Here is a 27,893-nt window from a genome sequence, read left to right on the forward strand (position 1 = left end):
AGATTTGAATTAAGGTTGGACTAAAGGACCTTTTGAACTAAGAGCCTGTTTTAGAAGACAGTTATATATATTGCTTTAAAATACATAAGCAGGAGAGCCACTTGAATGATTGCTTTTCCTCTCTCAGTGTCATTAACACTTCTGCCTAGTTATGGACATATGGGGATGAGTGTTAAAATCTAGAATCCTAGCTGGTAGAGGATGACAATTGCAACGTTAGTTCAGGTCCATTTGCCTCACTTCGATCAGCTTCCCCAGGACACTTTATGCCTGTCCAGTATTTCACTGACTGGTCAGATGCATCACCACTCTGCTTTCTGGCAGTTCCATAGGAAAAGGGGAGTTAAATAACAGACATGAAACATGACAGCCTTTGTTGTTCTTCACTGAGAAAGCTGTTTCAGTATCAGGTGCCAGGTATATACACAACGTGATTTTTGTTGTTTGCACAAGATGACAGACACTTGGCTGTCCTGCCATAGCACCTAGCTACCTGACTGGAACTTGCACAGCCACGCTGCAGAATACACCTTGCTCTCAGAGATCCCCCCTTTATCCAGGTGGCTCCAGACGCCTCATTCATTCAGTTTTGGAAAAGGAAATTAAGAACCTAATTCACTTAATTCTTTTGAAAATTGTACAAGGTGCAGATCATTATGCTTAAAACAGTATTCAGAGCCCAGGGTGGTTTTTCTTATTTGTGCTAAATTTCTAGTGACAGTGAAGATAGGTGAGAAAAATTTACAACAGAGAATGTGACTTGCTAATTCTCACAAGAATACAGCTGACAGCCTCTGGTTATATGCATTAGGTTAGTTTTCATTCTAAATTGTGTGTCCTTTGTCAAGTTATGTCATACACCAGAGACTTAGTTTAGTTATTCCTTTATTATATTAGTGTTCAGAATCACTTTAAATGTTTCTGCATGAGGCCTGTCATAGTTTGCTTGTATCTTGAGCTTCTTTAGGACTTAAGGACTGAGAACATCCTTAGATCGCACTGTGATTTACAGAGGTTTGTTTATCTACTTAGAGATGATCACAAATAAAATTTACTTAGAAGGTAAGAGCATAAAGTAGAGGTTCTGATGTAACAGCGTGGACTTCCCTTGTCCTCCTTTGCAGCAGAAAGCAGATGGACATTAGTCTTGGTGAGTCAGGATGGAACTCAGAGACCTCCGCTGCACTTTCCCCAAGGAGGTCACCTCCTCGCATTTCTCTCCTGTCTGGAAAATGGTCTTCTGCCTCGTGGTCAGCTGGAACCACCACTTTGGTCCCAACAGGGCAAGGTACTGCCTTTTCGGATGAGCTGCTTGTAGTAGGTAGGGCTGATCTTAATGTCTTTGTTCAACCAGCATCCTGCTCCACAGAGCCTGGGCATTGATTACCAGCTGCTTTCTAGTAAAGTGGGAGGCAAAATAACTCCATTTAGTCCAGTCTGATTCTTATACAGATAGTCTATAGAAATTGTTCATACCTTCATTACCCCATTGAGCAATGAACTGGAATCTGCTGTTCTATCAAAATATGAACCCAAACGATAGGGACCAAGACTCAAATGGACCGGGACATACTTGCTCTCAGAGGCTTGCATTATTGAAGAAGCTGGTGCCCAACTCCCATGGATTACAAGAAAAAGCTGTGTTCTAAGCACACAGAAGAGTTGTGTTAAGTACCCCTAAACCACCTGCCGTATATGATTCTACTGTTGTGTTCTGCCTCACCTCCTCCCAGCACTGAAAGTTTAGTTTTAAGATTTAAGATGCCAAAGGTCTGAAGTACTTAGTTTGTTGTGCTCTGTTAGTCATTTGTAGCTGAATGTATGGAATCATTATTTTCTCTAGGGTAAGGTATTTCCAAAGCTTCGAAAACGGAACAGCAACAAATCGGTGGACCTAGAGGAAATGCCAGCTGAAGATACTTCTACAGACTATGTGTTCAGAATTATCTATCCAGGTCATAAGCATGATAACAGTAAGTGCCTTTGTTCTGCTTTTTGTTTAAAAAACAAACAAATAAAAAAAACCCAACAACAAAAACCAAACAAAAAACCAAAACAAAGCCCTAAGAAAACCTTGAAGTAATATCCTGGGAAGTAACTGAAGGTAACGGACAAGCCAGGTTTTTGGGGGGGGAGAAGAAAACCTATCACAAAATTTCATTGTGTGATAATTGTGATCAACAGGTACAGCTTACTGTAGGTTTCCTTAATGCAGTGAAGCTTGTTATCTTAGTGGAAATGGAGTTGAGGTGGGGAATCTTGTTTACATTTACTCTGTGTTTTGCAGAGGAAGTTTTCAAAATACTCCCCTGGGCTTGCAAACTGAGACTAAAACCAAAGATTGCTTGACTAGTGAAGAGCAGTTTTGCTCCTGAAGTGAGGATATTTTTATTGGCCACACTGCTTGCTCATAATGTTGTTATTAAAAGAAAAAAAAAACAACCATAAAGACAACTCTTAAAGTACCCCAAGAACTCCCTGGGCTAAGTTTTCCTGGCTTGGAAGCAAGAACTGAACAATGGATAAATAAAGGCCCTTCCAAGGAAACTAAATGAACTCCCAAGCACCAAACCACCTCATGTCATCAGTGAATACAAATTCTTTACACGCAAGAAGGCATTTGAGCTAGTTCTCAAACAGCATGTTCAGTTTTATTCCCCTTGGCAAAGAAGCAAGAATTTCCCAGGAAGATCAGACCCTAAAGTTTACAGGGGATTTGGATTTACTGCTCATGTTGGGTCTTACTGCAGCTGAAAAAGCAGAAATGTCAGCTGAACCCTCCTTACCCCAGGGGACTGAACCACAATGGTGGCCGTGCTTTATTAGGGCTTCTGGATTTGCACAGGTAAGTTCATGCACACACCAGCAAAAGCATGTTCTGCCTTTGCCTGAATCAAGGGGACTGCAGATTCTGTGGGCACATCCAGCACAGACCTGCCTGTTGAGTGCAAGAGCTGGCTCCTGCCTTGGGCTTCCTTAGGAGGAGGCCTGTACCTTGCATGTTTGCAGTGCCAGACAATGCTGGGGAGCAGAATGTTTGCTGTCCAGATATATCTGGCACAGGTTTCAGAGTGGAAAAGAGGCCACAGCATTGATAAGGGCATGGTGAAGGAGAGAAGCTAGTCGGAGCCTAGAGTTCCCATGGAGTTTTGCTAAAAAGCATACTCACCTACTGCAGGCTGGCATTGGGACCTTTCTCTATTGCCATGATGTGACACATGTGCTCTGGGAATACAGCCTGTGCACAATGAAAAGCTGGCCTGTGTTTGGTGGAGCATACTTTTTTTTCTGTAAGAAAATCATTTTTCATACCCATTTACAGGAGCTTGTGCCTTCAAGAGGAGGGCAGGGTTCAAGTCCTTTGTCTTTGCTGAACATGTCCTTTTGAGTTTTCCCGCAGAATCGAGTTCTCTCTTCTTATGCTCCTCTTTCACTATTTTCTTTGAGCAGTAACTATTAACTACCACCACTTAGCTGCCAGCCGCTCTACCTCTGTTGACGATGATGAGGAGGAGGAAGATAAGCTACACGCAATGCTATCAATGATCTGCTCTCGGAACCTCACAGCTCCTAATAGGATGAAAGGTTTTTATCCTCCTCCCCCTGTGTCCCAGAGCTCTATTGCAGCTCGTTCCACTGATGCATACAACAGTGTTGGCATTATTACAGGGAAAAACATTTCACTCACGCCATGAGATCTGGAGATTAAGTTGACTGTGTGGAGAGACTGGGAATATGCTCACAACCTATGGAAAGTGGAAACAACAGCATCTTCCCTCTCCTTTGAGCGTGTGTGCTGCTGAACAGACAAACCTTCTCTCCTTCCAGAGGCTTCCTGCCCCACCTTCATAAAAGCTGGATACTAGAACATGTTCTCACAAGAGGAGGGAGTGTAACAGGTCTTTGTATTGCTCTTTTGTGAGTTAGTCGTGTACAGCGTAACAGACTGGGGAGGGCAGCCTTGCATAGGAAGCGTCAGAGGTAAACCATTACAGCAATAGTAGTGATGTGCTGGGCAAAGTCAGAAATAGAGTGTGCCTGCGTAGAAGTGTAGTGAGTTACAATTTGAGCCCAGGGATGGTGCAAGTATGCGTGCTTCCATGCTTTGGATACCTCTATAAGGTAGCAGAGGTGTGCAGAGAAGATACTATGGAGATGCAATACCTTTCTGTGCTCAGGTGCTTTCATTCCACTTCTTGCATTCATAGGCTAGGTGGGTTTCAGATTATCAGCTGCAAGACTCCACTTTCCAAAAATTTGTCATCTAATTCTTTTCCTAAAGCAATTCATAACACATGTATTAAGTTGGTATTCTCCAGTAGGTGTATGTATTACATGCATTCAGGATCTAGTAGTGTAGTTCTGGAAGCTGAATGGTGTATAAAATAATCCATTCCCCAGGCCAAACCCCTCCTCCACAGCTTGGATTCTAAGGCTTGCAGCTGTTCAGAGACAGGCAGGTGTTGTCGAGGTCTCTCCACTAGTTCATGTGAAATCTCTCCCCCCTCTAGGCTTACCAGTTCTGCACAGCTTCAGTACCAGCAGACTTTTGGCCTTGATACCTCTTGAGTGCATGTGCCAAACCTGGCACACTCCTGATACAATCAAAACAAGAGCCTCCGCCTCTTCCTAATAAATGGAGTGTATCAGCAAGAACAGAATCTTCTCTGTTATCAGGCTGTAAAGTAGCTGTCAAAAGTTTGACATCTGCAGAGGAAGTAGGAAGGAGAGCAACTGCTTGCAAGTTTGGCTCTTGTCTGTATTTTTCATTCATTATGTTAGAATGAACATGCTTTTTCTGGTATTTCTATTTCCTAAGAAAAACACAATGTATTTTGACTCCAGATAAGACACTCACACCTTTAAATAGCAGAGCGATGAATTTTGGTTCCAAATGGATGTTAGCCCTGGTCTGGTGGGACTGACTGTAGGAGCCAATAATTGCCCTGCATCTCTGTATAGTGCTTAAGTTCTGTTTAGATACGATATGAAAATGTGTTCAAGGAGATCCTCCTCATTTCTTGTAGGCTGCCTACACATTTATCCCAAGGTAGTAGCCCCTAGAAATGGATAAAGCCCAGAATAAAGATTTCTTGAAAGGTATGGATGGAAAGAAAGTCCAAAAATACAGTGTTCCTCTTGAAAAAAGATACCGTTTCAGGGAGTTTCTGTGTGTCTTAACTGATCATGTCTGGATATGGGTGATAATGGAAAGGAGTAAGGTCTAACACTGCCACATACACATGTTAAGAGGCTAACACTGTGATCTAAAGCATAAGAAACACAATTTAGTCTTTAGTCAGGTGATGGGAATTTGAAGTTATCCACTAGAACAGCTGTCAGTTATCTGCTTTTGCTTATTTAATTTTGAAGGTAGTGGTAGAGTTAGGACTATGTCTGCTGTTTGAGTAGTGATTCTTGCTGAACTAGATTGGATTAGCTGTTGTCTCTCCAGCAGCATCCCTTTTAAATAATGACAACACTGTTGTAGCAGGTTTGCTAGCCATTTGCTTCTACATTTTGCAACATGCTCGACTTTTGCATGTAGCTGAAGTTACAGATAACACCACTACAATTAAAGAAAAGATGCTGTTCACTCTAATTCTTCACTAATTCAGGTACCTTTCATCTGAATCTTTAGGTTCTGTGGGGTTCTTTCCTTGTTTCTCTAAAAAAATAAAGTAAGAAATCAAAACTGAAAAACCCACTTTTCTTGTCTGTAGAGGGGAGGCAAAAAATAATGATCTAAAAATGTTTGTCCAATGGTTTTTATTTGAACCCAATAAGAAGCTGCAATAAATACTGGGTCATTCAGCTCCTTCCTGAAGAATTAAGGTGAAGAGCATTTTTGCATCACACTTTGTTTTGTGAAATGAAATACACATGACTGCTTCCGCATGAGCCTGTGCTTTTTCTGTTAACAAATGTTTTTACTCCACTCCTTCCTCACCTATGCCCACTTTCTAATAGGCACTACTAAAATGCTTTATGCTACCTTGATTTAAAATGCATGAGATGGTTTGGAATTGCCCCTACCACCACCCAACAAATGTATGTTTTAAAAGCACGGCCCAGGGGACTAGATTTTGCTTACAAATGTTAATTTAGTGACATACAGTATTATGGCATTTGCCTTAATTTTAATCACGGGTGAGCTGAAAGGCCAGTTATTTATTATAAAACAAAAAACCCACAAGCTCAAATGCCAGCTGGGAAAGTTGAAGAGCTGAAGCCAAGCTTTCTGAAGGCAACTGGTGATTTTTGGGGGGTTGCCTTCCTGAAGCGGGTTAAAAAGACAGAATTGGTGGAGCAGGGATAACTCAAGAAGCTGCACTGTACTGTTGGATCACATTTTCCTGCAGAACATCCTACTTTGATAAACATAGTGTTGACATCAGTAGGACTTGAACTATCCTTCTGTGCTAAATATTTTAGGATCTGGTTCTGAGGGGTAAAGAAGCATCTTCTGAAAGAAAATAACTGAATCAGTTTGTCTTAATTTCTTTTATGCTCAAACTTTCACTTTAACTGGACTAGCAGTTACATGGCTGATTCCAGGAACTGCAAAATGAAATTCTGAGACCGGAATTAAATAGAAGGTCAGGTTAGATTATCTATTCTGGCCATAAATAACATTCCCATAGCATTACACAAGAACCAGTTTTAGCTGTTACTGCAGCACTCTTTCCTCTATTCTCTTTGAAACACAAACTGGGATGTGCATAGGCAAGAAAGGGGGAGATGGTGAGGGGATTTGACTTTATGGGAAGTGACCGTGCACAGCATGCAGCTGATTTAGATGTGCCAAGAGCAGTATTTCTGAGGTCACTAGGACGGTGCTCTCCCCTTTTTGGAATCAAGATTCAAAGCCTGCTGAAAAGTAAAGCATGAAGCCATCAGGATGCACAGAAGAAAGAGGAGGAGAGAAGAAAAAAGGTTGATGGCCTGCTGTTCTGTTTGGTTTTTTTTCCTAGACACCAGCGAAATGATAGAGATGCAAGGCTTTGGGGCAAACTTGCTTTCATGGCAGCTGGAGCACTGCAGCCAAGGCTCCTCGTGTGTCTCCTGTTCAACGGGCAGCTCTCCCTATGATATACCCAGCTGTTGCAACTGCATCCATGATAGGTAAGCAAGTTGTGCAGAGAGCTTACCTGAGAGACTTTGTGCATGCCACACTTAAAAGGAAGGAGGTTTTCTTGTTTGCAGCACCAGAGAACGAGTGTGACAATTTTCAAGTAGTTTCCAACATGAAAAGATGGAGTTATGTAGCAAGAAATTTAGTTTATTAAAACTAACCTATTAAACTACTCTCAAGTCACATTTTCATAAAAAAAATTGCATCTAATTCTTTTGTCCAGTTTAATATAAATCAGCTCTGGAAGCATTTTCTTCAACAAGTAATTAACAATCATAATGAAGGGCAACAATTCATCTAATTTGACAAGGACCTTTACAATGCATCTGCAGCAGTTGTAGCTAAATGAGCCAGGTGAATCTGTTTTGGGCCAAAATGCTGGTGGGGGAAATGCTTTAAAAAATGCAATTTGTCATTATTGTTGTCCTTTAGCTAAATAAATCTTGGTGCAGAAAAAGAATTGCTATGTGTTAGGTCATAGGGATCAGCATAAAATTTATGATGATCTCTGTCCTTGTGATCTATCACGTTCCTGTTAATGTGTCTCCACAGAACTCCATTAAAGATGTTGTGTGAAAGCATGAAGAGGCAAATAGTTTCCAGAGCCTTTTATGGATGTAAGTGAAGCTTCTTATATCCAGCCCTTGTGGTATCCATATGCTTATCTAAAAAACATGTGATGTTTGTTTTAGAAAGCAGTCCAAAGGCAAAGTTATGGTTGTGAGTCAGATCACCTCAGGGCAGTAGGGTGGACATGACTCAAGTGTCATAGCTTCATAATTCCATTATTTGTGGGTTTTGCATATAGCAATGGGTGAACTGATGCTTAGTGAAGACAGAATGTAGTTTTACTTTGCAGTGTAATACTTGGATTTTACTAGTCTGTGTAAGATTTAGTTAATCTTTGGCTCTGTTGCAATTCTTCATTCTTATACAGTACAATGCAAGTTTAGTTCATATAGGATTATTAGTGGCAGGTTTAAAATGTCACACAGCTTCATCTTCAAAAAGGGGCTGCTGATATTAGGTAGATGCTCATTATAAAAGTTTATCTCCTGCCCCAACCACAGGGCTTGCCTACTGCCGCCATTTGTCAACAGTGCGAACGCATCTGTCTGCCCTCGTGAACCACACTATCATCCCACCTGACAAACCATCCAGTGCTGCAGGCGGCCTGACTAAAGAGGTCTGGAGCAAGTATCAGAAGGACAAGAAGGTAAGTAACTTTTATTCATTATACTAGCTCCCACACACTGCTGCGTTGAGCACGGTATCCCTTAGAATGGACCCCGGGAAGTCTTAAAGGCATTTTCTAGTCTTCACAGGATTACTTCTCTTTCTAGTGAGTGAGTCGATTCTTACAATCTCTTTTGTCCTTTGCTTCTCTAATGATAGCAAAGATATCAATTAACATCAAAGCAACTGATCTCATGATGACTCTAGCCTATTAAAAGTTAGATTATTTTAATGGGAGGCATGACAGCCTATGTTAGACTGGATTTGAGCTAAGGCCCTAAAGGCCTGGATCAAGTTGCAAAATTTATTTAGTGCCATGCATGCATTTCACTGTCTTTATACTTGGTATTAAGTGTATACGAGCATGCCTAAGGAAAATAAAGATGTAATTACCTTCAATATGTCTTTCTCCTGACTATTGTAGAATTACAAGGAACTGGAATTACTTAGAAGAGTTTACTACGGCGGGGTACAGCATGAGATTCGAAAGGAAGTATGGCCATTCTTGTTAGGTCACTATAAATTTGGCATGGCCAAAAAGGAAATGGACCAGGTAAGCACAGCTTTCCAGGGATTTGAATTACATTTGCAGAATTGGTTTTGTTTTCTTAATAGCAAGTGTTAGTCTTTATTATTGTTTAATATTCCTAAGGGGAAAATGCTACTGAAACATGAGTGATGCATGTTAGTAGAGGGATTATGATATCATGTTATCATGCCTGAAAATCATTAAAAGGGAGTTTTTTATTGAAATCAGGAAACCTGCATTCAGCCTCTGCCTATGACATGCACTTGCCCTGAGCAAATCCTGTTTTCACAAATTTGTCACTTATAAAATGGGAAGGCATTGACATTTGGATAGTAATTTGAGTCATCCCTCTTTTATATGGTGTGTTAGTTGAGTTATACTTAAAAATGCTCTTTGAAATAACTACCTTATCTACATGATACTGCATCTGCATATGTGGACTTCTACTGGAGCTGTGAATAGCCCAGATGTACCTTCTAAAGTGCACTTGGTGTTACTGTCTAGAGGCTAAAAATACCCAGAGGAAGGTTTGGTTTGTAAGTTCATTATGCTCTTGCTAGACTGAAATAAGAAGTGCCTCTGTAAAATGTAAGGTGCAATTTCAGATGAGACATTATTCCTCTTAATATCTCCCATGCTGCTGCTAATATTGATCAGTGAATAATTGCCTAGGTTATGTCACAGCCTTATTTCACAGTCTGAAACTTGGCATTAAGTATATAGTTTCCATTAATGAAACCACAATTTGCCCATCTCTTAGTTATACTATCTCTCTTTGCTAATCTGTTCATAGCAATACCAACTTTTTACTTTGCCAAGTGCTTTCATTTGTTGTAATTCCTAGGCAAATGCCTTGATAATAAACCAGGCTGGTAACAAACAGATAGAGCTGGGCAAAATGACAGACAGTCATGCCTTCACTCAGCTACACTTACTGAACAGAGACTGGATGTGGTCCTAAGCTAGAGTGCTGAGAAAAGTACAGCACTACTCCAGTGCCTTACTCCTACATGCTTCCCATAAGCGACTGCTAGGCTACACCAGCCTTTATCTGATCCAGTGTAGTTGCTGTTATGAATGCTGTGTGGCATTTTTATTGCAGTACGGAGCCAAAGCTAATCTATTACCCTCAGGCGATGCATAATAGGCCCAGGTTCATACCATAATGTAGCTGTAGAGCTGATTCACATTTGGAACAAGAACTTAAGTGTAGGCCTACTACGATGAGCAGATGGGGTAGTGCCACCATTGTAAAGGTCTCCTGCCGTCCTTGGGCTCATGCGTAGTAGGAGCACCGCTCTGCCATTACAAATGCCAATGCTGCCACTCGTCTTACTCTTTGACGTTTGAGGAAAGGGATGTTCTCCTTTGCAGAGCCATAGGACTTCAGTAGGACAGTGCCCTGTGGGTAAGGTCTGGATTAGTGTGTTGGTAAAACATTGCTTTTAACTGACATTAAGAATCACCCAAATGTTTGCTGAACTGTCTAGAACAGTAATGAGGTTTCCCCTGGAGTATAATTAACACATTAATCTGCTTTTCTGTTAGTGTTACTACCAGGGAGGGAGAACTCTTGCAGCAGCTGATTCTGTTCTGGATTAAATGGATAAGGAGTGGTTTATATATCAAAACATTTGGCATTTGCTAACTCCCAATTATTTTATATTCCAGGGGATATTTTATATCCCTGTGAGCACCTGCAGATCAGGAGGACAGCCTGACCTAGAGCCTTGCAATAGAAAAATTAGCTATCTTGCAAACAGTGGGCACTTTATAAGCAGCATTCTTCTTACTAAAAATTGCTACAGCAATTTGACTTGTTTTTCCTCACACTTATCTTTATAAACCAGTTCTGAACACAGATGGAGAAATATACCCCTTAACTGTTCAAAACAGGGCCACAATCCAGATTCTTCACCCTGAATCCAGGCATCTTTGTAGGTATTTATATTTAGATTTTCCGGCTATAGTGTGTATATCAAGCATGTTCCACTGAGCACTGCTGAGGCAAATTCCTGCCCTCCCATGACATCAGCATCAGAAGAAGACCAAGTACCTCAGAAACGACTGAGGGCAATAAGTCCTGCTGGTTGCCTTATGTCCTGAAGGCCAGGCAAACTGCCTCAGAAGAGAAGCAAATCCAGGTAGCCAGTCTGATACATTGCCATAGTCCTGCAGGCAAGTATGTCTGTTCTACAAGGGGACTTGTTCAATCACCCCTTTTTTGCATACAGCACAAGTTTAAAAAAGAAGTCCTCCTAGAGCACCATGTGGACCATTTCCTTAAGTTTTATTGTCTTGATGAAAAAGGGAGCGCCCTTCTAAAGGCTTTGAATTTGGTGCAGAGCTTCAGTAGCAGTGATCTGGCTAAATTGCAGCACTTCAGATGCAGTGTGAATTTATTACATTTGCATTTGGTGTTCCATTTTTTTTTTTTTAACTTAAATTTTCAAGAAATATAGGATATTGGGGGTTTCTTGCATAGATTGCATTTTGCTGTCTGTTCTCCACAGGTATACGAACCATCAGATTTATGATCTATGTGTAAAAATAGAAGGTATGTCTGGAACTTAAAAAAGGACCCAGATACTTAGAGTGGGAGATCTTGAGCCACAGTTTGTGGATCCTAGCCCTAGCTTCAAAGGGCATGTGCATGTATACAGCTAGAACATAAGAGATTTGCCAAGAAGAGATAAATATTTGAGTCCATTTGTGTAATAGAAATTACAGTAAATTCATAAATAAATGTTGCAAGGTATAAAAGATCTGATCTGCAGAATGCAAGCTCCTATAGGAAATTTTTTTCCCTGAGTTTGTACCATACTAACACAGAGGTGCTCCAAACCTTATCTGGAATTCTAATAAGCTACTCAACACCAGTAGTAAATAACAGTAATAACCGACACCTCAAAGCAATGTGCTGTTGAGTCTAAAGCTTACCATTGAATGTAAGAGTCTATTAAATGAATGACCTGAAAACAGTCATAACATTTGCATGTATAGGAAACTTACCGTGTCCTTAACTGAAGTCATCACGGGTGATTTATCATCTTTGCCTTCTGATGATATTTTTGCAGTCATCCATCAGTATCTGGGGCACTCCCAAATGTGGCTGTCCTCCAGCCTTCCACTAACTGTTGTATTTTATGATTTATGACTCGACAGCTACCTCAAGTGACAAATAGCCTGCAGCTCTTAGCATGAATGCTCTGGTAGCAACTCCAGCCAGCAGAGTCCGGAGCCTGAAGCCAACTCACAATTGTGATTTCTCTTCAGCTCTTGACAAGTGACAGAGTAGTAAAATTACTACGTGTCCCTTAATAGCTCAAGGGGGGTTTCTGTGTCTCTCTTTCAACAGAGGAAGCCAGCAGTGGCAAAAATCTGTTTTATTACTATGGGAACCAGTGGTTGGATCTGGCCATGCACAGTAGAGCCACAAGACTGGGCTGTGTGAGCTGGGATTTCTACTGTTCAGGAGTCTCTTCCAGCATCTAGCTCTGTACAGGCTGATGTCTGTGAACCTGCAACCAGGAATTCATTGCAAGGGCTATGTTAGAGTTGGAATAGAGAAGGAGTTGGGAAGGCGGTGTAATGAAATTAGTAATAATCTGGTTAGAAGCAGCAATTGCTCCATCAGATTGCATCTGACTTCTATGTGATGTTTCACATGTAAGCCAGTGACATCTTTTGTTCTTTCCTGAATAATGTCAAAAGCACTGTTGAGAGTGTATACACATGCTTATATGAATCTTTCATGGCATCTATAGTGATAGTTTATTCCCTGCAGTAAAAACGCAACGTCTTGCTGCTCCAGTCATTGCGCTTTGCAGTCAGAGTGATATGTGCTCTAGCACGAGGGCTTCAGGATCCTACAGGCTTTTGGTTTGAAACATTACACTTGCTTTAGACCTCTTCCTCCTGGCTTCCACTCATTGCTAATGCTATCTTTCAAGGAGCACCAGCATTTCAGGATCTGTCTGTCTGTCTGCAGGTGGATGAAGACATTGCTCTCCGGTATCAGAAGGTCATGGCTGAGTGGAAAGCCTGCGAGGTCATTGTAAAGCAGCGAGAGAAAGAATCACATTCTGCTACCCTGGCCAAGTTTTCATCAGGCAGCAGCATTGACAGCCATGTCCAGCGACTGATTCACAGGGACTCCACCATCAGCAACGATGTAGGTACTCCCTTCCCATTCATCCATATGGTGCAGGCAGCACGGGAGGCTTGGCATTTGCAGAGGTACAGCCCAGGGAAGCAGAGACTTGGGTTAGCACAGCTCCACCAGTCTGGAGCTACTTGAATCCTGTACAGAATTTGAAGCTGTAGTGCCTCCATAATAGAGCTAAGAGCAGGTCTGTATTTTGGGTAGTCTACAGCTGTTCTTAAGCAGGACCTGCCTAAGGGGCTTTAAGGTTCACCTACTATAGAAGATCCTTCTCTCAGTAGAGGAATAGCTTTCTATCCAGTATAGAGCAAAAGATTGCTACTATTAAAGCATATTTTTGATGCTGTCATGTCCCTGATTGACAGGTTGAGCATGATTTTTTTGGGGGAGAGGGGACCTTTGTCAGTCTAAGGTAAGATGCTAAGTAGTAGAAAGGCAGACTGAATTAACCCCTCAGTAACTTGAATATCAAAGAAGGGGGTTTCTTTTCACATTGTTGGACAGGAGAGCTGGCAAGTGTGTGCCAAAAGTGTCTCTGGGCATCCATTACTTACGCAGATTTCAAACAGTTAGCTAACTGATTTCAGTAAGGCAACAGAACTTAACAGTTCATCAATGAGTTTTTTAGCAAGAGAAGAGGTAAAGTGGTTGTATGGTGGAAAGAATTTGAAGGCCAGTCTTGACTTCAAAGAGCAGTTGCTGAACTGGATTGTTGGATGCCTGAGGTATGTCAGTCTTCTTCAAAGATACATTGCAATGACCAGATGGTTTTAGTGTTGGTGTTGCCAGTAGGGAAGCTTTGCTGCTTTCCAAGGTATTTCTGACTGAAGATTATGAAGGGGGGAGACATCATCATAGGAGATGGATATGAGATCATAAGTCGGTATTATTTTTAGACTTACAGTCTCAGTGTAAAGACTGAGTGAGGAGCTCTCAACTATTTGCATACAGGGAAGATCTATTAATCGGTGATCTTGTCCACTGAAATGATGTAGGCATTTCTCTCTCCTGGCTGGAGGTTCGTATGCCACATTAATGATTCTTGCTTCTCTGTTCTCCCCCGCTTTATCCAAATCTTCTCTCCTCTGCCCACCCCCAGGTCTTTATATCTGTAGATGAAACGGACTCAGCTGAGCGGGACTCAAAAGGTCAGGACGACCCCACTTTTACCATGCTGTCTGCCGACACGCCAGCAGCAGTAGCTGCCGTAGAGCAACAGTCTGTGGAATTTGACTCCCCTGACTCTGGGCTGCCGTCCTCGAGGAACTACTCCGTGGCCTCAGGCATCCTGTCCAGTATCGATGACGGGCAAAGTGTCTCCTTTGAAGATGGGGCTGAAGAAGAAGCTAGTACTGACTTGGAAAGGACTGATTCAGACATATCACGTATACAGAAAGCCAAGTCAGTTGTACTGCAGTCTCAGGATTCTGTATCAGAAGAGCAGCTGTGTTCCCAGGTGGATTATTTAATGGATGTTGCTTCTGTCTGCGCTGCATCCTACACAGTAGGTCACAACATAAGTATCATCATCTCTCTGCACAGCATTGCTTTTCTAGCAAAGCCTTGTACTTTTTCAGATAGGATTTAATCAGAGACAATTCCAAACTAGAACTACAGGTGGTGGGATGATAACTGAGGATTTTTGCATCCAAATCTTTTCATCTGAATTTTGAGCTAGATTGGAAATAAGACAGCAAGAAAAAATTGGGTCTTTTATTAAATGGGAGGGCAAGGAAAAGAATGTACAGCTGAGCAGCTAAAAATTGCCAGAGGCTGTGGACAGCACACCACTTGAAAGATTTCAGTATCATTTAATTCAAGCTAAAACCCACATTTAATCAAATTGAACCATAACCTAAATCTGGATTCAAGACTCCACCACCTCTATTAGTGTTGCTGTCAACAGATTAGTAGTTGAGTTTTTGCCTCTCTCTCTGCTGAAGTTGTTCAACTGGAAATAACCATTTGGAAACAGGACAGGCTTGGAACATTTACCAGTGAAAGTGTATGCATTTCACCTGGGATTTTGGACAGTAATTGAGTATTTTGATGCTCTCCTATGCCCAAAGTATAATTGTACTATTTCTGGTTTGTTGATTCTCAGAGCGAATCTGCACAAAGTCCTGGGAATGCTCTAAACTCAGCAGATCTAACTAAAACTTTTCTCTTCTAGATAGAGTTATTGGACACTGTTGCCTTAAATTTGCACAGAATTGATAAAGATGTCCAGAGATGCGATCGGAATTACTGGTATTTTACTGCTGATAACCTGGAGAAACTCCGAAATGTCATGTGCAGGTAATACAGCTTGTAAACCAAACTGCTTTTCACATTTCTGTCATAATCCATAAACCGTAATAACATGAAAATAATAGTCTGTATAAAAATTCTCAATAATTAACTTAAACTTGCAAGAAGGAGGAACAGGTAAGATGGTAGGTTAGAGAGCATGGGTATGATCAGCAGTTTGGAATGCAGGTTTGAGAAGATTCTCTTTCCACCTCAAGAGACAGACCTTATCAGTCACCTTGAACTATTCTCTAAATGTACTATTTGCTTTGGTTTCCTACTTATCAGGATAATAGATCCATGCTCTAATGGTGTGTTATAAAGATGACAATAATAGTGGTGCCCAGATACAGTGTTGAGGGACATCTACTAAGTAGACAGAAAGTCTACATCTTCAAATCAAACCAGCATCTTTAACCACTGAGACCAGCTGGAATCAATAGAAAGCTAGTTTTCACTTTTAGGAATGCAAATTGCCTTGAAGGATATTCAACTAAAGACAGTTAAAGCAGAAAGTGTCATAGACTTTAACACTCAGAGAAGATAACAACAAGTTTCCACCTAGGGGGGGCAAAAAAACCCAAAAGCTAAAAAATTCTAGGTACCTTTTAAAAATCTGGGCTTTTTTCCATAAACTGTTACGCCTTTGTTAGCTGTTTTTTCACAAACTATTGATATGCAAGCCATGTGTGTAAGGTTTGGTACTCTGTAGCCAAGCAGAAAACAATACAGGGCTGTGAAATACTCTGGAATGTGAAGTGTCAAAAAGTTCTGAGACACACACACAACAGCTACTTAAGATTTGATCTTGTGTAATCAAATTAGACTTCAATACAGTATTTAGCTTTTGAGGAACAGGTAGAGAAAAATTCAATATTAATTCATCCTGTAAGTAGACGATCACATTCTTTTTACCCTTTCACAAGACATTAAGAGCCTACAGCAAGAGTCACTGTACAAGAGATATTCCAGTCTCACATGCCGCTCTGTCCTCACTGTGGATTGTTTATAAAGCTTTTAGGATTTTTTCTGGAAAAAAACTAGCAGAACACTCATCATTTTATACCACTGTGTTGGAAGATTTGAATTGTTGTAGTTCTCTGGACTTCTAGCTTTATCTTTACAGCACTCTAGAACAAGACACTTAAAAACTTCCAAAAGGAGTTGTATTTTAGGTGTAAGACAAATTTTTGAGGCCACCATGCAGCAAGAGGATTTTTAATCATATTATCTCTTGTGTTTTCTTCTTTCTGCAGTTATGTTTGGGAGCACCTAGAAGTTGGTTATGTTCAAGGCATGTGTGACCTCCTGGCTCCTTTGATGGTTATACTTGACAATGGTAGGAAGAGTTTTCTTTTGGAACATGTTGGTATCTTTAGGGAGGTCTTTCTCTAGAAATGCTATTTCAGAAGAAGTTGTATGTGTTAACCAGAGCTAGCTCACCAGGCAAATCAGACCTGCAGCCCTTGATTCATATTTTTCTCTAAATGTGGCTGTTGTTGAAATGGCTAACATTAGTATCTTGGGGATTCCCTCTTCACTCACTGACTTCCGGATTAAATTTTATTAAATTTTCACAGCAGCTGTGTTCTGGCAGTTGCTGAAGCTGAAGAGTCAACTGCAAGCTGGGTTCTTTTGAAACATAACTAGTAAAAATGGTCCAGGGTCAGGTGCTGTCTTCTGTTTCATCTAAATACTGGTGATGGCATTAGGGACCAGTAAAGGGGAAAACCCTGTTTTTTGCTTGCCCTGCAGTTCATTATTTTGGTTCAAGGAAGTCACACAATTAACAACACCAAGTGTTCTGCATTGTATCTGCAGATCAACTGGCTTACAGCTGCTTCAGCCACCTGATGAAGAGGATGAGCCAGAACTTCCCCAATGGAGGTGCTATGGATACACACTTTGCCAATATGCGGTCCCTAATCCAAGTGAGTCTTTTTTAATCTTATTTGAAAGAAGATGAGGTTGTGGCAGAGGCTCAGAACTAGCTTGATACCACAGTGAAGGGCATGAACTCCAATACTAGGTTCCTAGTCATCTGGTACTTCAGAGCTGGGGAGGGTAAGAATTATTTTATGCAGCTCCAAACCAATGTCATGCTTCTCAGGGGACAGTATGTGCTGTCACACTGAAGCGTGTGTATTAGAGCAGGTCAGTTCATCTTGACAAACAAACCCCCCCGCAAACATCTGCCTCCAGTACACCAGCTACACAATGTAATGACTCCCATTTATGGCTCAGTCCAGCTCCAACTGAAGTCAATGATAAATAGCAGTAACATCCAGTCTTCACAGTTTTTTGGAAGAGAAAACATGCATAGTTGTGGCATGAACTTAATTTCTTACAGATTTAAGTAGACCATAGCTATATTTGTATTCACACAGGATGCCTGCTGAATGGGGTTTTTTTGGACAGATTTAAGGCCTAGACATTCCACTCCCAAAAGCACCAGGCACTTGAGCAAGATAGCATAAAGAAGGGTGAAGACTATCATGATAAGCCATTATTTGGTTTGATAGGTGGCATATTAAAAAAGTAATGAAAGTAGAGGTCAGTCAACAAAGAAGATGGCCAGCATGGCAAATGCAGGCAGCACATGAACATACGGCTGCAGTGTTTCTGTTGAGTACAAAGACTGTCAGAGGATGCCACCCTGCTTATCCAGCAGCCCTTAGGATGACATCTATGAGGAATGACTTACAGATTTAAGACATCTACCAGATATTTGGCAAGTAGTTGTTCAGTTCCAGAGATCTTGGATGTTGCAGTGTGGAACTGTGCCACTGCTCATCAGAATTACCAACTTGGAATGAAAAAGTCTCCTTCCCTTCTTTTCCCCAGGTGAATGGATTTCAGTCTTTGCACACCAGCTCCTACATTACAATCTGAGAGTAGAGTTGGGTGGGAAGATGAAAATTTGCCACTTGTTGAAAATCAGTAGGATCTGTAACTTGGAGCTTGGACCTTTAAAATCACAGTGAAGATTGACTGTTGTCACCTCATACCTGCACAGCAGTAACTCTTCACCTCATCAGTCTGTGTCAGGGCACCCACATCACAGGCATTTTGTAAAGACATAGTAAAAGGATGTATCTGTGCTAAGCAGCTGCTCTCACTAACCACAGCATCAGGTGATTAGAGCAGCATGGAAGTCTTAACCAGACTCCAACACCTTTGATCTTGGCTACTTTCAGACAAGATACTGACAGCTGATGTTTTGTGTTTTAGATTCTAGACTCAGAGCTTTTTGAATTGATGCACCAGAATGGAGATTATACTCACTTTTACTTCTGCTATCGCTGGTTCCTGCTTGACTTTAAAAGAGGTAATAATGTTCTATGCCTATAGTTTAGAGTTGTGCAAAACTGTGAACAGCTCTCTGTTTTGGTCTAAATGTCTATATGGTGAGTAGCAGCTAAGCTCACAAGAGAATGTATAGCTACGAAAGCTAATGCAACTTTGAGAGATGAACTAGCACTGGAATAAGTCAAAGCTTAGAAAGGGGTGTTGTAAATGCCTGATAATGTGGTTGGAGCCAAATTTCTGCTCAGTGCAAATACCTGTTTGCTCAAGAAGGTGAGATCCCAAGTTGATCACACTCCTCTGTAAGCTTTGATACCTCCTTTCTAATCCATTTGATAACAAGGAGCAGCTCAGCAACAGCTCAGCAGCTGTTGTACTTTGCCAAGTGCTGTACCTTATATACTGTGGGAGCACCCCAGAATCTCGAGATCCCTGCACAAGCACATCCACCCACCCACCCCCACTCTAACAGAAGCAGTTGCTTATAATAGAGACACCCATCATGCTATCAGGCAAGTCAGTAGCTCCTTTTAGTTACAGATTGATCTGCAAGAATCAAAAGACAACATCCCTCTCAGCACAAAGGTGATAGAGGGAGATGATACACATCCATCAGCTATATATTATGAGCAACTACCTGAAAGTGAGGGAGCAGGAATTGTGACTCTTAACTGAATAGTAAGCCCTCTACCTGCTCCTTCACAGAGAATTGCCTGTCCCCCACATCCCAGTCCCCTGGACCTCACTGTCACAGACTGGGCAGAAGACGAGCCTATATGGTTCAAGAAGATGAAGCTTCCATGGTCATATCTGAATTGCAGCATATGTAGACCTAGCTTACACACATCTGCTATACAATTAATTGTTGCTGATTAAAAATAGCAGAGCTTTAGCGCTGATAGGTCTACTTGAAAGCCGGGAAGGGGGTCCTGGATACGTAGTCAGATTTGCAGCCTGTCATGTAGCCCTGCCTAGAATAAATGAGTCTACGCTGCTGTCACATGGTTACTGCAGTTTAGACATCTTCCTGAGGTCATCTGCACCGCCACACCTACATTCTTTCTTAGTTTTCCTTTAAATCCAATTCTGTTGCCATACTTGCACAAGTGACAGGAGTTGGCTGGAGCACAGGGGGAGAGGAAAAGGAGGAGTCATCAAGTACTGCTCATGTCTGCGTAAGGCCTGTAAGACATTAGTTAGAGAGGGGGAAATGGTCAATTTGAATAATCAGATGCTCTTGTAATGTTTATTCCCATTCAGAATTGTTGTACGAGGATGTATTTACAGTGTGGGAAGTTATTTGGGCAGCAAAGCACATCTCTTCAGAACATTTTGTCCTTTTCATTGCCTTAGCACTTGTGGAAGTTTATCGAGAGATTATCCGTGATAACAACATGGACTTCACTGATATCATCAAGTTTTTTAACGGTAAGAGACTTTTAAGAGTGCCATTTTGATAAAAAGCCAGTGTTTGCTCCTTCTCCCTTACTCAGACTGTCTGCAGTTGTGCAGTGTTCCTGCTGTCATGACAAGCCCCTGGTCATTTTAAGCTCTGAATCTCTTACCCCTTCATGTAAACAAAGAGCCCAGATTTTCACATGCTTCCTGAAGATCTGACTTGGCACACAAACAATAGTGTTTTAAGAGCTTCATGGACCATAGAAGATGGTAGCTATTTCAGTGTCAGTGGTAAAAATTACCACAAAGCAAGCTTCATAATTTCTCTTAAAAAGATTTGCCACAGTGACTCTTTGCCCTTGGTTTAATGGGAGGTGTTAAAATGTTGCTTTTTTATTTTTTTTTTTGCAAAAGTCTCTCACGGGTTTTAAGATTGCCAGAGTCATTTCTGTTTAGAGGGCTTGACTCTGCTGAGGCTGAAACATATAAGCAACTGTTTGTGCAAAGCATCCCAAACTGCTTCCATGGTTGATTGCTTACCATAGTTGTCCATAGATGCTAGCCAACATCTACTGCCAGAGCAAAAAGTATTCTGCCAAAGCGAGCTAGGTCCCTTCCTGGCTGCAGAATGCAAGTTAGTCCTAAACAAGTGCTCCCTGTTAGGATATTTTAAGAGATTTGGAAACAATTTTGTGTAATCACAGTAATTTACTAAATTATCAGTGCTGTGGCTTTCAGTCATCTGTTGCAGAAGCCCCAAATTTGGTTTTTGCCTCAGCCACTCTTATTCCAAAGCTATACATTAATGCTTCCCTCAAAAAGCACTACCAAAAAAAACGCCACCCTCCAGAAAACCAGAACAACAACAAAAAAAACAACAGTACTTACCTAAGCTGAATGAAATTATTATTGTGGAACTGAAGATTCGGGTCTGTCAAGAGCTACTTCCTGATCTTGCTTCAAGCTTCAGTGTGGACATCTGTATGTGGAACTATGTGGGCATGTCGCCCCATGTACATGAAGCCCTTCTTAATTGTATTTATCACTTTCATCCCAGACCCTCCAGCAACAGTCCCTGCCTGGAGATGTATCTTGATCAACTTGAGCTCAGCTTTACATTTTTGAGATGCCAGGAGAGCTGTTCACAGGCACGTGTGGGTACAGATCTCCCATTCCTGGTCTGGGGTCACAGGGATCTCTGCAACAAGAGAACTGACACCAAAAGGATTAGATCTTGATGCCAGGACCTACAGCACTAAGGGATTCATCCGCTTATTCTATCTTTAATTCTACAAACCTAACCCCCTCAATGCTTTTGGATTGCTGTTGATGTTACACTGATTTATTAATATTAATGCTACATGAATAGCATCAATGCTAGGCAGAAAAGTTCCCACTGCTGACAGTTAAGAATGTTTGTCTGTGTCTTTTAGAAATGGCAGAGCATCATGATGCCGAGGAAATTCTGAGGATAGCAAGAGACCTTGTCTACAAAGTGCAGACACTGATTGAAAATAAGTGATCATGAACAGACTGTCATTGTGGGCCTTGTGAGCTATCAGATGGAGCGTTTCTTGCACTGTAACTTCAAAATGGTGTTTTAATTGCATCTTCCATGTAATGTAATAAATATCAAAGAGATTTGTAACAGACTTTTAAAACCAGAACTTTTCCTTTACCAGATAAGGTTTGTGTTTGATAGTCCTTGTTACACTCACTTTGTATTTCTAGACAAAATCTTTTTGCATTCTCTTATTTCCCTCTCTAGAAGACCATCTATCTAAATATTTGAGATATTAAAAAGGGGGGAATTTGACATACTAGAACATTTATATTTTGACTTACTGCACCTTTAAAGCCTGGATGCACATTGTGTGCTCTGCCAGAACCTTCCATGGAGGAGGTAAGGCCAGTTCCAATACTCACTAAAAAGTGTTGCAAGTGTTGAATTGGGTCCTTGGTGGAGCACGTTTGTGGACTCATTGTCTATGCCTTGAACATGGAAGAGAATACATTTAGCAGGATATTTAGCAGCAATTAAAGTAAATAAAGTTACCAGCTGGGAGAATGGCCTTAAACTAAATAACATAGTTAATATGAGCAGTGAAGATCTGGCAACATTAGCTAAAAACATCAGTTAGCCCTTGCTGACTAGCTCGTGCTATTGAGTCTTCATGGCCTACACATGCCACAGACATGCCTTCATTTTACTTTGCAAACTTACTCTGCAAATAGTCCCAGATGACAGGATCTGCCTAATGTAGTTCAGGTTAACAAGTTTAGCACACAGAAACAGGTCCCCTGCTCATGTTAACAGCTCCCACGCTCTTTGCGTCTGTGCAGAGTGCCATGAAGTTCAGATCCTACATCACAGAGCAGACACAGCAGAGCCTCGCCTCCTCCAGATTACTCACTGCACACTACTAGCCGCCTCCTCCCTGCTCTGCAGAGCTTTCCAGGAGGACTTTCCTTGGGATCCTGTGAATGCAAACCAGGTGCACATCTACTCAAGCAGGTATCAGCACTTGCCTGATGAAGCAGTTGAAATCATTGCCTGGGATCCGATCCCCTTTGCTGCTGCACCGTGCTGTTTTGTAGAGCCATCCATGCGCCCTGTGGAAGTTCTGTGCCACTTCTTTTCCTGCTTGGCTGCATGCTTTAGCAGCATATGTTTCACCCCATCCTGCATAGAGAACAGAGGTGACTACGGGTTAGCTGGGCTTCTGCCCTGGAGCTGCAAATAGGTCTGTTGCTGTCATAGCACTTCATCACACTGTATAAAATTAACACATGTACTTTACCTACCTACCTTCCCAGGGTGCGTGTTGTTTCCAAGTAAATTATATCTCCATCAGCGGGAGGGAGGGAGAGAGGGAACAGGTTTTTGCTAATGCGGTTAGCTGCAGATTTCATGGATACTCGTGACCTGTGCTCCTAGGAAACCTAGGAACTTAGTGTAAGCACTGCATGTATTCCAAAGTATTCCACCCTTTGCCATTAGAACTTCAGCGATTTTTAAAGAGAAAAAAAAAAAGTTTTAATCTGAATATTTGTTTCTGCTTCTTGGGTGTTTGGTTTTTTTATCCTTCAGAGCAGACAGCTTTGTTTCCATTCAACCTTGTAGAGAAAACAACTCTGCTTTTCATAGAATGGTTTGGGTTGGAAGGGAACTTTAAAGGTCATCTAGTCCAACCCCCCTGCTATGGGCAGGGACATCTTCAACTAGATCAGGTTGCTCGGAGAAGTTTACATGAATTAGATCAGCTCACGTGAGCTTTTAACATCAGATTTCAGCAAAAAAGAGGTGTAGGGAATAAAATTATTCTGTTTGAAAATTCAAATACCAATAGGAAGTATTTAGTAACTCTAGTCTTGTGATTACCTGAGCAGTGGGCACTCTTGCTCTTTGCACTAGGCAAGTGCTGCCTTGGGATCCTCACGAGCTGAGCACTACTTGCACAAGAGGGTAGATTTGGTTCCAGAAAGACCATCTGTGCTTAGATCTTCCTTTATGATTGCAGTAAACTAAAAATGGTAAATAACAGTTCAAAAAGGGAAAAAATGCACACAAAGTGCTTCTCGGCTCAATAGCCAAGTCCTCCCTTACATTGGTCTCCAAAAATTTGAGGGGAGGGTAAAAAAAACCCAAAACAACCAAACAAAAACACAAACCCAAACCAGAAGTCCCCCGTTGCTGGTGTAGCCAGATACCTTCAGGGACGAGCCTGTTGTCCTCCGGGCTTACAGGCATCAGGGTCACAAAACAGAAGCGAGAACAGATGAGCCCACTCAGTTCTGAGAGAGATGCAGCAGAGGAGGCTGTTGGGAAGGAAACCCCCTTTCTGCGCATTACAGTGCTAAAATAACAACAGTGGGAGTTACAGAAGGAAAAAGTTATGATAAGCTCTACTGCCCACCCCCGCGCCTCCAGGAGTTAGGGTGTGCTCAGGACCAGGAGCCAAGAAGTTCTGCTGCAGGCATGCTCGCAATCTGATCTCATTATTATTTATAGCTGTGTGTCCAACTGTTTTATAGGCCAGTGCATGGTTGCTGAAAGGTCTCAAAAGCGCTTCAGTTTGTGTGTCTGTTGGTTCACTTGAAAACTGAAATAGTATTTTTCAAAAAAATTGACAAGAGTGAGAAAACCCTCCAAATCAGAGCCTGAGGAAGTGATGTAAAAAATAGAACTGCACTATTTTTCTTTGGTATGTTGGGAATGTACCATATGACTCTGTTAAAAAAACCAAAACAACAAACCTCTGCGAACTTTGTTGTATTTGTTATAACATTCTGTCTAATTGTATTTTATGAATATTGTGTATTGACTTATTTTTGTTGGGAGCAGACTACTCTATTGCTCAATTATTTATGTTTAAATGTAACATATGAATAAATACTTATCGTCAAGGCATTCTGTGGAGCTCCTTGGAAGCTATTTGTCTCCCACCAAGGTAATTTCAGAGACAGAACAGGGAGTCCTAAGGACAGGACTGTCTGGGAAGAGCTTGCGATATGTAATTAACATTTCTATGACAAGCGTGCATGGGCTATTGTACTAAGCAGTATTTTTTAAGTAAGTAGGTCATCACCAAATGGACTGCTAATATCCCTTGGATGACTTTAAGGGTAGATTTAGGTTACACAGTGCATGCCTAAGAGCACCTATCCTCACAGGCCGAGCCTGTTGCCAGTTCAGCCCTGGGGAAGGAGTGGGAGCAGAAGCAGGCCTATGACAAGTGTTAAAAAATAAAGAAGTTTCATCCTGCAATTTTAGGCCTGATCGTGCTGCAGCTAGCATTAAATCTAGCCAAGCTGTTGGGTTTCCAGGAGAGATCCTCCTCCACCACTCCCAGTCCCCCCTTCAAGCCTCTTAAAAATGCTCTGGCTGCTTCTGTTCTGTAGCAGGGATGCTCCCTTTTTCAGAACTTGCCATCTTATCTTGCCCACGGGCTGGTTTGCTGCTGGCAGTTTTTGCAGTGATTTTCCAGGTTTTTAGGCTGGAAAGCTCTGCCCAGAGGTGGGTCCCTGGGGGATAATGAAGCATTTCCCCATTCTACTGTAAAAACACCCAACAAATGCCTCTCTGTACTGGGGTAGGTGCAGCCATTGCTCGTGACTGTTACAGCTGTTAATCGTCTATTTATTCTTATAAAAGAGGATAAGCCCTTTATGAAGTGTATCCAATGTCGTGTTGCCTTAAATAATCTTCCAGTGCCACTGTGTCCTCTGCCTTCATCTTGTTTGCATGGTGGGACTTGGGGTGGGCAGGGGGAGGTGGGTACTATAGCTGGGATTACACATTGGCTTTCTTTTCTACAGGACCTTCTTTCTTATTACACCACCACCTATCCCACCCATGCAGTAGTCTCTTTGCAAATCCTCAGAAACTTTTAAAGTAGACACTTAGACAGTTGTCCCCCCCAAAGTTGTGGAGTCCCTGCAGCAATAGGAATTTGTTTCAGCAAGATGCAGCATCCCAATGAAGTTTCATCACTGTGAAAGTCTCACTGCTTCCAACTGCCAGAAGAAAACCAAACCAGAAGAAGTCTCCACCGTTTCCTGCCCCATTTCTGTAATCCAGAGCCAGCACTGGCGGCCTGTTGAGGTTCCAGCTGCTTTCCCCACTCTACCACTAGTTTTGCCAAACACAGCAACTTTGGCCCATACAGTTCAGTGCTGCATCTTACGTATCCTATTAATTAGTCCAAGACCTGCCTTCCATTTTCAGAAGCTCACCTAGAAATGCTTTTCAGTTTCCCAAATAATAATAAAAAAACCAAACTAAAACCAAAATGCCAACCCCAGGCAAGCATGCAAGCAGCGGTGGGTTTGGTAGGCAACACTTCACCCCTCCCGAGCTTGGAAACAGGCTTCCTAAAGCCTCACCTCTGTGGTGCCAGCACTGGAATAATGTTTTGCACTGCTCTTTCTGGATATTCTCTAACCCTCTGGGGCCTTGGCAGCTGCCAGCACCAGGCAGGGGACACCCTGTGCTGGCAGCTGCCACTAGATGAGGCTGTCAGGCTGGGGACAGGGCAGGGGGGCTGGCTGCTTTCCCTCAACCTCTGCCTTTCTGTGTGTATGAAGGAGTTCCCCCAAGCCTCCATAAATAGCTCAAAATGAGCCCTCTCGGAAAGCTGACATTTTGGGGGTGGGGATGTTCAAGGCTGACTCTATCCAGCTCTGAACTCTGCCCTTCAAACGCCCCCGTGCCTTTCACCCCCTTGGACAACAGGCTCGATCTGGCTCATAACAGCAGCCTGGCACATCACCCTGCCCAAGCAAATCAGCAGAAACACATGGGAAAACACTAAAAGCCCCAAGGCATAGCCAAGCCCTTTTGTAGTTAATATTTCTCCACCACATCTTATTCTTTTTGAAATTTCTGGACATAGAAAAAACAGCTATGAACTGGGCAGCAATGAACCAGCTGGGCACTTCGCCTTGCCTAACAGGTTGGCACTAGAAAGCACGCATGCACACACACACCAGGTTTGGGGGTTTTTTTGTTTGGGATTTTTTTTTTGGGGGGGATGCATGCTTGGACCAACATTTGCTACAGTTCAGTGACACTTTTAACAAAGACCTGCAACAATTACTTATTTTTTTTCTCCTGCCAAGACACAAGTTGTGCCACTTCGCAACTTAAAGGCCAGATTGTTCTTCCCCTGCCCAACAGTCAAAGTGAAATGTCCTTTCTACGTCTCAGCCTGAAAAGTGCCTCCTTAATCCGTTCATCCAAGTTTGCTAAAGCCTATAGCAGCTTATTGGCACAACCGGCAACCTCTGATGGGGGCGGAGAAGCCAAAATAACTCTTGAGGAATGCAGAGAGCTGACAATTCCCTTCTCAGGTGCCTCTGCTCAGGTGTCCTGCATCTGGGCAATTGAGCCCACCAGTTCCTTCACTGGTCTCCATTAACACCCGCCTGGTGCGCGCCCGGGCAGCACCAGCAGAGTTTCAGTCCCGCTGCTGGTGCGCTTTCAGCCTAAAAAGACATCGCTTCCCATCTCAGAACAAGGTTTATTCAGATCCGCCGCAAAGTTTGGCTAGAGACCGGATCATAAACGCTCAGCTGAACGGTATCTTGTGCGTCAAGAGAGCGGGCAGAAGGCAGGACAGGCATTTATTTCCACACCAAGGACAGCAAGCTACCGGGCTGCCCGGGCTAGTTAACGGCATCTCATTAAGCGAACCCAACGCAGGCACCTCCCGGGGCACCCCGAAAACGGCGTCGCAACATTTCAGCAAAAAGAGCCGCGTTCGGAAACCGGATGGGGGATAATCCGGAGAGTTTTGGAGGGCCGGGGGGGGTCTGTGTGAGGAGGCCGGCCGTTCAAAGCAGCGGCAGCCGGGCGGCGAGTCGCGGCCCTGCCTCAGCCCCGGACAAAACACCCACAAAGCCGTTCCCGGGGGCGGCTCCGAGGGGCTCGCCCCGAGCCCCCCCCCCCCTCCACCGCGGCCGCCTCCGGCTTCCCGCCCGCCGGCCCCGCACTCACCGGCTCCGCTGCGAGGCCCCGGCGGTGCCGCCATTCCCGCCATTCCCGCCCGGCCGCGCCCCGCTCTGAGGCGAGGCCGTTCCGGGCCGGAGACGAGGAAACCGGGAGAAGGCAGGGCTCCCCCTTCACCACCCGGAGGAGAGAGCCTTTAAATCCGAGTGGGGGGAAGGAGGTCGAGCCAGCCCGCGTTCCCAGTTCCTTATCGTACCGAAATCCGGAATAAAACTCCTCAGCGCCAACGTGAAGTTAAGCAGCGGGCGCTTCGTTTATCGCGGCGCTGGGGACGCGGGGGATCGCTCCTCCACAGGCGCGTCCCACTCGGTATCAAAATCCATCA

The 27,893-nt window shown here is 42.8% G+C and overlaps 1 protein-coding gene and 1 long non-coding RNA gene across 13 annotated transcripts in view; one reads left to right on the forward strand and one right to left on the reverse strand.

Moving 5' to 3' along the window:
* The window catches only part of SGSM2 (small G protein signaling modulator 2), a 62,282-nt gene extending 40,570 nt beyond the window's left edge, over window positions 1-21,712 (forward strand). Inside the window, exons 10-24 of one of the 6 annotated variants that reach the window (XM_075033091.1) lie at window positions 1,125-1,288; window positions 1,844-1,973; window positions 3,451-3,585; window positions 6,975-7,125; window positions 7,688-7,752; window positions 8,206-8,351; window positions 8,796-8,924; window positions 12,892-13,074; window positions 14,165-14,569; window positions 15,239-15,363; window positions 16,611-16,693; window positions 17,176-17,285; window positions 18,586-18,682; window positions 19,921-20,088; window positions 21,492-21,712. In XM_075033091.1, coding sequence (XP_074889192.1) covers window positions 1,125-1,288; window positions 1,844-1,973; window positions 3,451-3,585; window positions 6,975-7,125; window positions 7,688-7,752; window positions 8,206-8,351; window positions 8,796-8,924; window positions 12,892-13,074; window positions 14,165-14,569; window positions 15,239-15,363; window positions 16,611-16,693; window positions 17,176-17,285; window positions 18,586-18,682; window positions 19,921-20,088; window positions 21,492-21,580 — 2,180 coding nt within the window. In that variant the 3' untranslated portion in view covers window positions 21,581-21,712. The remainder of the gene's footprint in view (window positions 1-1,124; window positions 1,289-1,843; window positions 1,974-3,450; window positions 3,586-6,974; window positions 7,126-7,687; window positions 7,753-8,205; window positions 8,352-8,795; window positions 8,925-12,891; window positions 13,075-14,164; window positions 14,570-15,238; window positions 15,364-16,610; window positions 16,694-17,175; window positions 17,286-18,585; window positions 18,683-19,920; window positions 20,089-21,491) is intronic. The other 5 variants (XM_075033094.1, XM_075033093.1, XM_075033092.1 and 2 more) reach the window with 5 other exon arrangements.
* On the reverse strand, window positions 1-27,809 carry LOC142033242 (uncharacterized). 7 transcript variants are annotated; one of them, XR_012651133.1, is made up of 6 exons: window positions 27,557-27,809; window positions 20,947-22,741; window positions 11,913-14,562; window positions 10,062-10,302; window positions 4,165-4,276; window positions 1-1,397 (listed from the first exon to the last, which is right to left on the reverse strand). It is a non-coding gene; the product is annotated as an uncharacterized LOC142033242 (long non-coding RNA). The 7 variants fall into 7 exon arrangements; XR_012651131.1 differs by lacking the exon at window positions 4,165-4,276; XR_012651129.1 differs by lacking the exons at window positions 1-1,397; window positions 4,165-4,276; window positions 27,557-27,809 and adding exons at window positions 23,441-23,583; window positions 23,731-23,850 and having other exon boundaries at window positions 7,541-10,302.
* Window positions 27,810-27,893: the final 84 nt, after the last annotated feature.

Source organism: Buteo buteo, chromosome 7 (assembly GCF_964188355.1).
Source record: "Buteo buteo chromosome 7, bButBut1.hap1.1, whole genome shotgun sequence".
Taxonomy (NCBI): domain Eukaryota; kingdom Metazoa; phylum Chordata; class Aves; order Accipitriformes; family Accipitridae; genus Buteo; species Buteo buteo.